The sequence below is a fragment of the Lepisosteus oculatus genome, chromosome 6 (genome assembly GCF_040954835.1).
Source record: "Lepisosteus oculatus isolate fLepOcu1 chromosome 6, fLepOcu1.hap2, whole genome shotgun sequence".
Lineage (NCBI taxonomy): Eukaryota > Metazoa > Chordata > Actinopteri > Semionotiformes > Lepisosteidae > Lepisosteus > Lepisosteus oculatus.
In genome coordinates, this window is record NC_090701.1 from 59,068,965 (window position 1) to 59,080,880 (window position 11,916).

Genomic DNA, 11,916 nt, shown 5'->3' on the forward strand with positions numbered 1-11,916 from the left:
ATATCTGTATGTTTTAAATTATTCATGAATAATTATTTCCATTTTATTTGAAGTTTTTTTTAATATAAACCTTTATATATGTGGTGAATGCACTTAGCACAGTCAATATCTTCATCTTACAATATGCACAAATCTCTATTTTGGCCAGGGATTATAAATATGCATGATATACAGTAGAAAAAAATTAGAATTGATTATACATGAATACTTTTTATTTTACCTTTTCATATAAACATATAAAGACATGACAAACCGTTAAAGTCATTTTTATAGTCTCAGATTTGACTTTATAGTTACATTTTGTGCTATTACTGTTTATGCAAGAATCTGGATAAGTTTAGTCTGCTCAGAATATTAATAACAATAAAGGAAATTCGTGTTTTCTAAGTAATGATCTCCAACTGCTTTTTGTGGAGGTGACTTAAGTTCTGAATATTCTTAAATAAACCCTTTTAGTTAATATTGCTTTTTTTAGTTATAGAATCCACAATCTCTATCCACAGAAGTGGCCATATTTTATCAGCTTTATAGATGTATCAAGCTTATGGTCTACGTACTATAGAGCTTTTATGCTCCCTATTTTGAAGCCGACGGGGGAAAAAAAGCAAGCACACATCATTTATGTGCATTGACAGCTGCCTTAACAACAGTTAAGCTATGAAGCGGCCAGTACTATCTGGCAAAACCCACCTAATGCCCATCGATTGCTCTAGTAGTCATTATCAGATGGTATTGACCACTCTGCTTAGCCTTTTTTTTAATTAAACATCTCATCTATATATTTAAGTTAGTATACTAGAGCGTCAAATTGGTTTTAACTAGGTGAGATTTATAGCGATGTTCAATAACACATGGAAGTGGATTACCGATGCCGAACCTATTTTTGTTTGCACACATTCTTTATAGGAGACTGAGAGGATGCAGTGCAGCAATCCACAAAAACCATGAGGCTTATTGTTTTATAACAATGAATGTGCAAAACTCCATCCCCCCAAAAAATTGCGTCATGTGACCCTTTCTTTGGGACACTTATGCTTGTTTTGATTCATCTTGCATTTTTTTTCTGTGATTGTGACATTGTTTTTAAAACACAATTTTTAAATGTTTTAATGTTTTCAGTGTTTCAAAGTAATAGGAGTTACTACTGAGTTTTCTATGATGCTGTTTAAAATACATTGGTTCGCTTTTTATTCCACGGTGTGTTTTGCAGACACCTGCTTGGTAGTTTTGACATTTAACACACTTCAGATGTGAAATCCTACACAGATCTGAACACCCAGGGTTCACAGTAATGCATGTGGCTCCTGCTCAGTGTGTACAACATGCTCTTTGGTCTGCTTTCACTCCTGGCTCTGCCTCTGATGATTAAGATCTAGAATAACCTGGATCACCATCCAGCTGCACTGACTGAGCACCACCAGGTGAGCTGAAAGACACCCCTGGTGACAGTGCTTGCTGTGCACCAGGGACCCCTGTGGCTGCCAACGGTAGGAATTAACACTGAGAACAGTGTCAATGCTCTTTGTGCTCTTTGGTTTCATGCTGTAAAATTAAGAAGATGGCTTGACCATACAGATTGGCATGCAGATTTGTGATGGTCAGCAGATCCAAGTTTGATTCAGCTGTTCCAAGTTGCTTGGTGTAAAGAGGGACAGTTTTTCTAAACTTACGTCAAAGCACCCAATGTGTGTATTGACACAAGGACATGCACTTCTAGATTTCAGTAAACAGTTCCTGATCATTTTATTGCAACAAAACTACCAGATTGGTTAGAGAACACTATAACAAACATTAGGAAATACATGTTCTTCTGCATGAAAAATGTATATGTTAATGGAGTTTAAATTTATCAGTACCTGTTTTGCAATTGAAAAACATTTTCAATACATTAGTCATGATTTTGGTATACAAGAACAGTGGCCTTGTTACATGCAGTATTGGCACATTTACAAAACAGTTTTGGCACATTTATTTTCAGATTTGCTTTATCCAAATAAGATCAACAACCTTACCTTAGGATAAGTGGTTGGCAAACAGAAGATAACATCAAGGTCATGGTTAATAATGATCTTTTTGGTTAATAAAATGCAGTTGTTTGTTCAAACTCAGCTTCCACATCAGATTTCCATAACAACGGAGTAATGAGCAAAAAAGACCTTTTGTCATATGGTGTTAAAATATTAAGGTTACTCAAAACATGAAGTTAATTTTGTTAGTAGTACAGCACTGACGATTCTTTGGGCTGAAGTGTTTAGTCACTTGCATTGGTTGGTGCCAGTCTGACTTCTTGTCTCTACATTGACCAAGTTTGTGCCTGTTCACTGGTTTTTGAGCCCTAAATGTCACATATCATTCCAGCGTACTCCTCAAAGGCTTTGTGGAGTTCTGACAAGTAGGACATCTATGGTGTTACATCCCTGTCTCTTAAGAAAGCTGTTTTAACAGAAGTATTGGGAGAGTGTGTTTTGGCCAGTGGGAGTCTTGTCTCATCAGGATGAGCCTTCAGGAAGGACAGGAAGTGAATTCTGTGGATTTGATCAATTAAACCCTGCACAGATCGACAGTTCAGATTGACATCAATCATTCAAGTCGAGTTCTGTAGTGACTAGACGCTCATACTCAGGCCATCACACACTTGGCTCAATTGGTAATCTGTGAATCTACAAGATTGCAAAACCTTCAATCCAAATTCTTTATACTTTATTTAAAAAAAATACATGAATAGCAGTGGGTTTCTTTTGATGCTCAGTATATTTCCAAAGAAAAACAGTGGAATAATCAAATCAACTAGGACCTCTCTCCATCTTTTCTGTCTTTTCCCATATATGATTTATAGCCACACATCATGCTGTTCTGGTCCTTTGTTTCCTTTATTGTACAGCTTTTTCCTCCCCTTTGCTTCTGTTTGCCATTTTAAATTTGCTGTTGCAGTTTTACGTGGGTCCTGATTCTATGAGTACTGACACATCCAGCTGTGACACACTTTGCTCTGCGAGAACACAGACAGAATCAGTTAGGATTACGGTAAACTAGACATCACTGGCATTGGTAGCCTTTGGTTTGGAAAGACCAGAGCTGATGTTGATGTGTGAGCACGCAATAATGGGCTGCACTTAGTAGTTGCAAAGGACTATTTGAGGCTTAATTTAGGCTCCTGGGAGGCAGCTGTTCTTATGAAGAGTTTGTATGTCCCACCGCCTTATTAGTGTCTTATGCAAATGTTGAAAAATTTAAGATGTTCACCAAAGCAAGCACTTGTACTTGTCTGGCTTTTTTCCCAGGTGCCACATGCTTTTTATTATTAAAAATAAGCACCTGTGTTCTGTCAATTATATGAAATATTTGAGCATTCTGTGAAAGGAGGGTTTCCTTTCTAACACTTGCAGGGTGGGCAGTATAGTTTGCAGGTAAATGCAATGAAAAAGGTTGCAATGGAAATGTATTGCATCTTCTAGAAAGCTGATATTCAGTGGTGATGAATGTGAAATTATCAAAATATTTTTTCCCCGTAAAAAAATGTTGGCTAATTATTTTGAATGGTGCCTTTAAAACAAATTTGAATTAAAACTTCATCTTAACCCTTTCTGAAGGACCGCTTTACACACTGTTCATGGTATTCCATGATTCCACTGATCAAAAAAAGACTGCTACCAACACAGTATGATTTGGAAGTGATATTAACTTATTTTTTGTTATATTTGTATCCTGTTAAGACTTATTCTGCTATTTTGTTGAGTCCAACAGAATATTAACACCTAATGAGGCTTGCACGCGGGTTTCAAGGGCTGCACACAATCAGAGATGGTTTTACATGACCTTTTGTGGTCAGTTGTACTCGTGGTATGGAGGAACCCTTCTTAAACAGGCTCTCAACAGGGCGCAGCTGATAGAAATATGCGTTGGCACTTACTACACAAAATATTCACATGTGACTCCAAGGTGTACAAGCTCAGGTCTTATCCTAGTAGTTTCCAGCTGTTGACCTATTTTACCTTTTTGGAGGTTTCATCTCGCAAAGACCACTCAAGCCATTTTCCAGGACTGAAAAGGTTTTCTGTGCTGCGAGTGCCATACAGTATTACAGGAAGAATGCAGTGGACTCCCACGTGTTTCTATTAAAGCAATTCTGGCAATAATACCTTGTGGTTCCTGTCCTGCAGCACTTCATAAAATTTCTGTAAAGTCAAATTCCACTACTGACGGAATACCTTATCAGTTCTAGCACAGAATATAGCGTTACATCTTGGAAAGAAGCACTGTGTGCCACAAAATAGATATTTGTTTCATTCAACTTAAAAATTTCAAAGTTAATGAAACCTTCTCAGTATCATCATTTGAATAAGAACTTTTTAGTTATAAGAGAACATTTCCATTTGTTTAATTTTTAGGGTGATCTCAGTTTTTCATCAAGTCTAAATTTGTACAGTATTGCTTTATCTGGTTATTGTGAAGATTCTAGCAACTCTGATCCTGGAGAGCTGAGTCAGGAGGGCCTTTTGGTGACTTTTGTCATCATCATCAGCATCGAAACCCAGTTTCTAAAATGTTTTTCCCTCTGAAGCAGGTTAGAGATGAGATAGCAGGTCGTTACCTGGCTTAACTGAACCTACCTAAAGCTACCTTGCTAGATCAATCAAACTGCAGTTCTTCCAGGTTTTTGTAAATAGAAAATTTAAGACTGGCCCTAACACCTTCTGGCCTTTGGCCCTCCAGGACCAGAGATAGTGACCATACATTTCTTTATTTCATTGGTTATTCATTTTCAACACCATGTAAACTAACTGTAATGGAATTAAAAAAAATAGGAAGGCATTTGCATGGAGAGATAGAAAACATCCCATCTCGGATTTAATGTGTCTAAATGTTGTACGATTTACCTAGTAGAGGAAAGTTCCTAAAGAAAGTATAGACTTTGCTGAAAACAAAAAACAGTTTTTACAATTATTTTATTATCCTTTTGTTGGGCTTTTTAACAGTTACACAATTTTGTAAATGTTTTTCATACATTGTTCATCTTAAATATTACAAGCTGCAACTGGCAGTTCTTTATTGCTGTTCAGTTTATTTTCTCTCTGCCATAAATTGCTAAGTATCTGTCATTAGGAAGTGCCTTGTCTTTTCCCCTGCCTCTTATTAATCTCATTAATGCAGCATCACCAGATGAGTAGATCTCACTGTCTAAAAGCACATTTATTGGAATCCAAAGGACATTGACCTGTATTCAAGCAACAATCTTAAATGATACTAAGTATTTGGATTCAGATGACTGTAAGAAAAAAATATTTTTTAATCAAACTGCTAGTAGAAACTGCTAATGAAGAAATTTCAAATGTACAGTATCTGAACATATGTTCAGACACATTTTAGTGTTGTTTATTTTAGGATATAATTAATTAGCCAATCCCCAGTCAGGTCTTTTGCCTTCACTGTGCTAAAGTGGAAAGAAGAACTCAACATCTTTCAGTTCAGGGTGGTGTGCTGTTGCTTCCTGATGTTGTAGTTTTTAATTTATTTTCAATATATGTAAAATTCAAAGCATACATTATACACAAACATTCAAAATCCCTTTATTGCCTCATTTATATACTTCTGTACTTTTAATGTGGTGTATTGATTGTCTGTGTCTGTCTGTGTGTGTCCTGTGATGGACTGGTGTCCTGCCCAGGGTGTCTCCACCTTGTACCTGTTGCTTGCTGGGATAGACTCCAGCTCACCTGTGATCTTGTACTGGGTAAAGCAGTTAGAGAACAGATGGATTAGTTAATGGATTATATTTTGTTTACAGTGTACACTCTGCATTATCCCTTCTTTAAAAAAGTTCCTTATTTGATGTGATATATATGTATACTGTATAAATTACTCCACCTCTACTCACTATGTTTCTTTCTCTTTACAGAATTGGACGACTTTTTGATGGCACAGAGCCCATCGTCCTGGACAGCCTCAAACAGCACTACTTCATTGATAGAGATGGACACATGTTCAGATACATTTTAAATTTCCTCAGGACCTCCAAGCTTCTCATTCCTGATGACTTTAAAGTAGGTGGATGACATTCTACTAGTTCATTAATTGTGTTTAAGTGTATGATGATTTTTTTCAATATTTACAATAAATGCCTTTAGGAAATTGACTTGTGTACCTTAATCCATCACTTGTTTAAATCATTATTGGTTTTGTGTTTTTTACTTGACTGTGTTTAAGGACATTACAATTAAAATTACTGTTAATACTAAGGTATCCTAAATTGATTAATGTATAAATAATGGTTTTAATTAGTGTTTTCTAAAACCCTCCTTACACATTTACTGCCATTGGTCTCAACACGCATCAAGTTGCAGTTCATTATAAAAGGCATTTGAATCTAGTTCATACATTTAACATTCCTCTGTTGGAATATTACTGGATAGGTATACTTTTAAATTCTACTTTTCAAAGTGGGGTCTTGACATCTGCGAATTGGTGAATTCACCATTCAATCTAGTTGACAAGGTCTTTGGTAAAAGAACAGCAGAGCGGGATGAAACTAACCCAAAGGTTGTTAACCTCAACGTAAGTGGTGCAACAGGCCACAATCATGCGATGAGTCCAGCTAGCCACTATTGTATGTCTTCATATCATACAATATATACTATATACTAAAGAACACTTTGTTACAGTATAGGGGTGGATGTGGTTCTATGTGAATTTAACTAATCATGGTGGTTCTCTACCCCGAAACCCTCACAAATGTCGAGACCCTACTGTATTTGTCCTGTGTGTCATCTTTCAGTCAGTGCACAAAACTTTTTTAAGACAACAAAATGTTAGTTTTAAAAACTGCCTGCCTCATGCAAAATTTTGAAGAAGCTTGGATTCAAATGTTACAAATAAATTTAAAAAGAGTAAAAAGAGGGAAGAGGGTTATATAAAACTGGATTTCTGTCTTTCGTCACAGTCACAGCTCACTTTTTAGTTTATTACATGTAATTATGTGTCATTTGCTGATTTGGATGGTCTTGTGTGTAACAAGAGCAATCTAGATTAACAATGTCAAATTAGTGTGTGCCTGATTTTCTGTCAACAGTCACAGGGTTTTGTGCTGTTTATCCCTCGGCCAGACCATGATGAATACGTTTATTTTAGTTCAGTGAAGGTCGCAGTACATCGAGCTTGCTTTATTGCAAAGCCCTGTAGCCCCGTTTGTAACGTGTGCTGAGGGCTACAGCGCCGAAGCAGCAGTGACGGAGCAGCTGGCCCCAGTCCTGGAGCTGCTGTGTGCCGGTGGTTTCTCACGCTCTCCTCTGGCTGCTCCCCCAGGACTACAGCCTGTTGTACGAGGAGGCGCGGTATTTCCAGCTACAGCCCATGCTGGGCGAGCTGGAGCGCTGGCGGCAGGACCGGGAGCTGGGGCGCTTCTCTCGGCCCTGCGAGTGCCTGGTGGTGCGCGTGGCGCCTGACCTGGGAGAGAGGATCGCGCTGAGCGGGGACAAGGCCCTCATCGAGGAGGTCTTCCCCGAGATCGGCGACGTCATGTGCAACTCGGTGAACGCGGGCTGGAACCACGACTCCACGCATGTTATACGCTTCCCGCTGAACGGCTACTGTCACCTCAACTCTGTTCAGGTGAGACTGCAGGCTCGCACCCTCTGTGCCTGCATGCCTGGGACGGGACATCCAGCTCGTGTTGTGTCTGCTCTTTCTACAGCTCATAAAAGATGACAGACTTCTGATGTCTTCTTTTAAATCTGGTTGATTGTTGGAAAATATGAAAATTTGTTTGGCCTCTCCGTGTTCTTTCTTTTCTGCGTTTATGAACTTTTCAACTCGTCAATAAAGCGAAACTGATCCAGTGTTAGAGAAAGTCCTGGTTCACATTTTTTAAGAGAGCTTAGATTTGGTCGCCCTGACAAGTACTGGTCTCCAAAGAGCATGCCAGGACAGACTGTCTGGAGGGAGGGTATAATCCTGTTTGGTTATTAAAACAAATTGCCACTGGCTCCCGTAGCTGTGTTAATGGAGAAAAGATGAGAATTGCGAGCAGTGCAAGACCTTTGTAGTTTGGCATCCAGTCCAGCCTGAAGCTGGGAGAGCTTCTGAGTATCCTGAGCTGCCAAGTGGCATAGAAAAAAACAGTACTCCCGGAGGGCACTTTAATGGAATTTGATCTTGCAGCCTTCTGGAGATAATGTCTATGAAGCTGAAGAATCAGGGGGTCATGTGCTTACAATGAGAAGATGCAGTTGTAGGGTTTTAATAGGGAGAGGAAATGAAAATAAGTTGTTGAATCGTAAAAGGAACGGTAGTTATCATTGTCTCTTGTAATTGCTTTCATTGTATGTTGCATTTAAATGAATATTTTTGGTCTAAAAAACAAGTTTTAAGTTTGCTGCATTTGGCAAGTATGTTTCAGTAATGTGCATGGTTCTAAAAACAAATTCAAAATTTTATAATGTTCAGGAAAATGATGAGCAACCATTCTGTTTTTTCCTTTTCAGAAGCCGTAATGTAAATTTTATTTTCATCGTGTACACCTCACCCTTTCCAAACTGAATGTTTTTAGGGAGAAAATCGGTCATATTGAATGCATTTATGGTTACTCTTTTTCTATGTTATTGTTCTAATAATCGCCTGCTGTGTTTCAGGTTCTGGAGCGGCTGCAGCAGAGAGGTTTTGAGATTGTGGGCTCTTGCGGTGGGGGTGTGGACTCCTCGCAGTTTAGTGAATACGTCCTTAGGAGGGAAATCAAGAGGGCGCAGCGCGGACCCTCAGTCATCCGGATAAAACAGGAGCCACTGGACTAAAGACGGAAACATTAAAAACTCGGATTCACTGAGCACAAGACATTTCTGAAGCAGCCAGTAATGAACAGAAAGCGGACTCCTGTGTATCATTTTTTAATTGCAGACTTTGAATCCCATCAACCAACAGCAAGGAACATTACACAGGCATTTCTTAACTAGAGACTTGTGAAGATCAATTAATGAAATTCTGCATCTTCTTTAGTTTTGTGATTAAAAGACTCATCAAGTCCTGCCCTGATATTATATGATTTCTCTTTTTTAAAAAGTTTGTTTTAAAACTTTGAAATGAGTGAAATTTCCATTTTAGACTGCCAAGATACATTAAACAAGAAAAAGCATTAAAGTAAGACATTAATTCAGTCAGTATGATTACAATAAAAATTATTCTTTCACTTTTGACGACATTACATTGGTATACATTGTGTTTCGTAGTCGGCAAAATTAAGTATTTTATACAGAAAACAGATTAAGGTCTTGGCCCTTTTCATTTTAATTATGTCTGTTTTTTAAAAGCAATCTCCAAAGGACTTTCTATTTTTAAGTTAGATTGAAATAGAATTTGAAGTATAAAAATGCTCATTTTTCTTAGTTAAAAATAGTACATTTAAAAATTGATTTTTTTTTCTGCAGGACTATATCATACACCTATAGCAGATGAACCTATGGAAGTCCTTACCACTGTTAGGAAGTTTCCGTGTTTTATTTAATAAACATTTTGTGCTCTTATAACTGTTGATTAGTTAACAGAACGCATCACTCTCTGCCTGGGAAATCTAACCCAGCCTAAACTAAATAGACCTGAAAATTAAGAATAGAAACCTATACTAACCTGCCATGAAGTGACAGGATTACAAGTAATGTGTATGTACATGTATAATTTGTATTTACCTTGCAGTTGTGTGGTTTTGGATTTAAATTTGTCACTGTTCTGTCAAACCATCTGACAGTTTACCAACTATTAGCAGAATGAACATATCTGTAGAGGAACAAAGGATGCAGTGAATTAATAAAGAAATGTCAGTAAAGAACAGCCGACTGCTAGCTATTGGGTATAATTTTGATTTTCTTAATTTCAACATTATTATATATATCACCGCTAACCCTGGGTACTGACTGAACTACAGTAATTTAAATTGTACATTATACTGTAGTTGGATATAATTTGCCCCACACTCAAGTCTTAATGAAATAAGTATCCTTAAAGAAAATGAAAATAAAGAATGTAATACAAAACTAAATAAATATTTATCAAACCATAGACAATCTGTAAATCAAATTGCAGTAACGTCTCTTGGATTCTGGTTGTCTCCACTATGCTTAATGTACAGTATGCACATACATAACGCACAAGATCTTGTCATTTCAAATGTCTAGCATACAGTAAATAGGCCCAGTCTCACTAAACATTGTCATGGACACAGTTTTAAGAGAAATGTGCAGCTTTTTGTTTTGTTTTTACACAGTGCTTACAGTACCCTTTTCAAATGGATGTTGATTAATGCACATTCTAATGACTCAGGCTGTATGCACTGTTTTCATTTTTTGTGAACACATTTTCTTTTTCTTGCAATTACTTGCGTGTGTCTGCAAAGCAAGCAGCCGTTCAGCTGCTACCTGTGTCTTGAGTGGTGGCAGGCTGAGAGGAAGGACTGGGCACTTCAGAGTGAGTGGAGTTCACTTGGGGTACTGTGCACACACTTTGAAAGAACGTGTATCTTGTGGGAATGGTGAAGAAGACTGACCTAAGAAGCCACACAGCGTATCTTTCCAAACCGAGCCGTCTCGTGTGGTGCTTTGATGTCTCTCGTTTGTTCCAGTGGAACTGCACCGCTGTTAGTTTAAGTTATGTGTAAAAGTGAAGCTGTGTTTTCTTTCTCAAGATGTTTCACAAGCTTTGCACATCTGAGAACAGCTCAATGAGCATAGATTGATTTGGAAAGCAAGGTGTGGATTTCCACTGCTTTTAATTTACAGCACAAATTGAATTGGGCTAGCATTGCACAACATTTTAAGGGGCCTAGCTGAAATAAAAACAAAACTCAGAACTTTAATATTAAAAAAGCTAATTATCTATTCATCACAATCTCATTATTTCCAAGTACAGCTATCATTTTAAATAAGATTTTAGAAAAAATCTAATTTGTTTACTTAGACTGTTTTAAGAATTACTATTTCATCACAATGTGTTTACATCTACAATTAGAGCTATCTTTCCGAGAATACTCTTAGCTGCTTACATTTTTAAATCACTTGATCATGTTTTTTTTCTGTTTCTAGTTTGATATTTAAAAATGTGTCTTTTAAATATGACCACAGTCCATATTTAAAAATCACATTTTTCACTTCAGTTTTTTTTTCTCATAAGTGCATATTGTCAGTGGTTCCACACAGTCCATTGTGAACAACCAAGCCTATTGTTTTTAAGAGAATGGACAGTTAAATCCAGAGTACTTGGTGTAAAATATAAAAATACATTTTTAACCGGTTTCAGTGATTAAACCTTTCTCCAGATAGATTACATAAATTGATTTACATTTTGTTCCAATACAGTGCCAAAAAAAGTTTGTGAAACCCTTAGGATTTTCACATAATTAAAACCCAAAATTGTATTAGATCATAATCTAAGTCAATCTAATAATAGATAGAGTTAACCTGATGAAGCAAATGACAAATGATGATGCCCTTTCAACATTTCTTTATCCTCAAATGATGCAACAATCAGTATCCATGTGTGACAAAGCATATGAACCTTCGGATGCAGTAGTTGGTTTCTCCCCTTGAGCAGCAACGACTGCAATTAAATTAAAAAACATAATAAATTCTGTACACATGGATCAGACTCTCACATCAGTTTTGAGGAATTTTCACCTGCTCCTTTAAAAGAACTTCTTTTACTCTGTGACATGAGGTCTGTCTTGCACGGACAATTGGCTTCAGGTTCTGGCGCAACATTTCAATGGGGTTTAGGTTGGGAGTTTCTTCTTCTGCAGTCAGTCTGCTGTAGATCTGCTTGTATGTCGAGGATCATAAGATTATGGCATATTAACACATCACTGTCCTTTCAGTAGCAGAGCCCAAGATGTACAGTAATCAGCCTTCTTTTCCTCTGGTGGGTTTTTTTAGGGACTTGTGT

General features: G+C 37.3%; 1 protein-coding gene across 2 annotated transcripts in view; it reads left to right on the forward strand.

Annotated features, from left to right (window-relative positions):
• The window catches only part of kctd1 (potassium channel tetramerization domain containing 1), a 45,991-nt gene extending 36,176 nt beyond the window's left edge, over positions 1 to 9,815 (forward strand). For both annotated transcript variants that reach the window (XM_015353847.2, XM_015353845.2), the window contains exons 3-5: positions 5,897 to 6,041; positions 7,300 to 7,605; positions 8,625 to 9,815. In XM_015353847.2, coding sequence (XP_015209333.1) covers positions 5,897 to 6,041; positions 7,300 to 7,605; positions 8,625 to 8,783 — 610 coding nt within the window. In that variant the 3' untranslated portion in view covers positions 8,784 to 9,815. The remainder of the gene's footprint in view (positions 1 to 5,896; positions 6,042 to 7,299; positions 7,606 to 8,624) is intronic.
• The last annotated feature ends 2,101 nt before the right edge of the window (positions 9,816 to 11,916 follow it).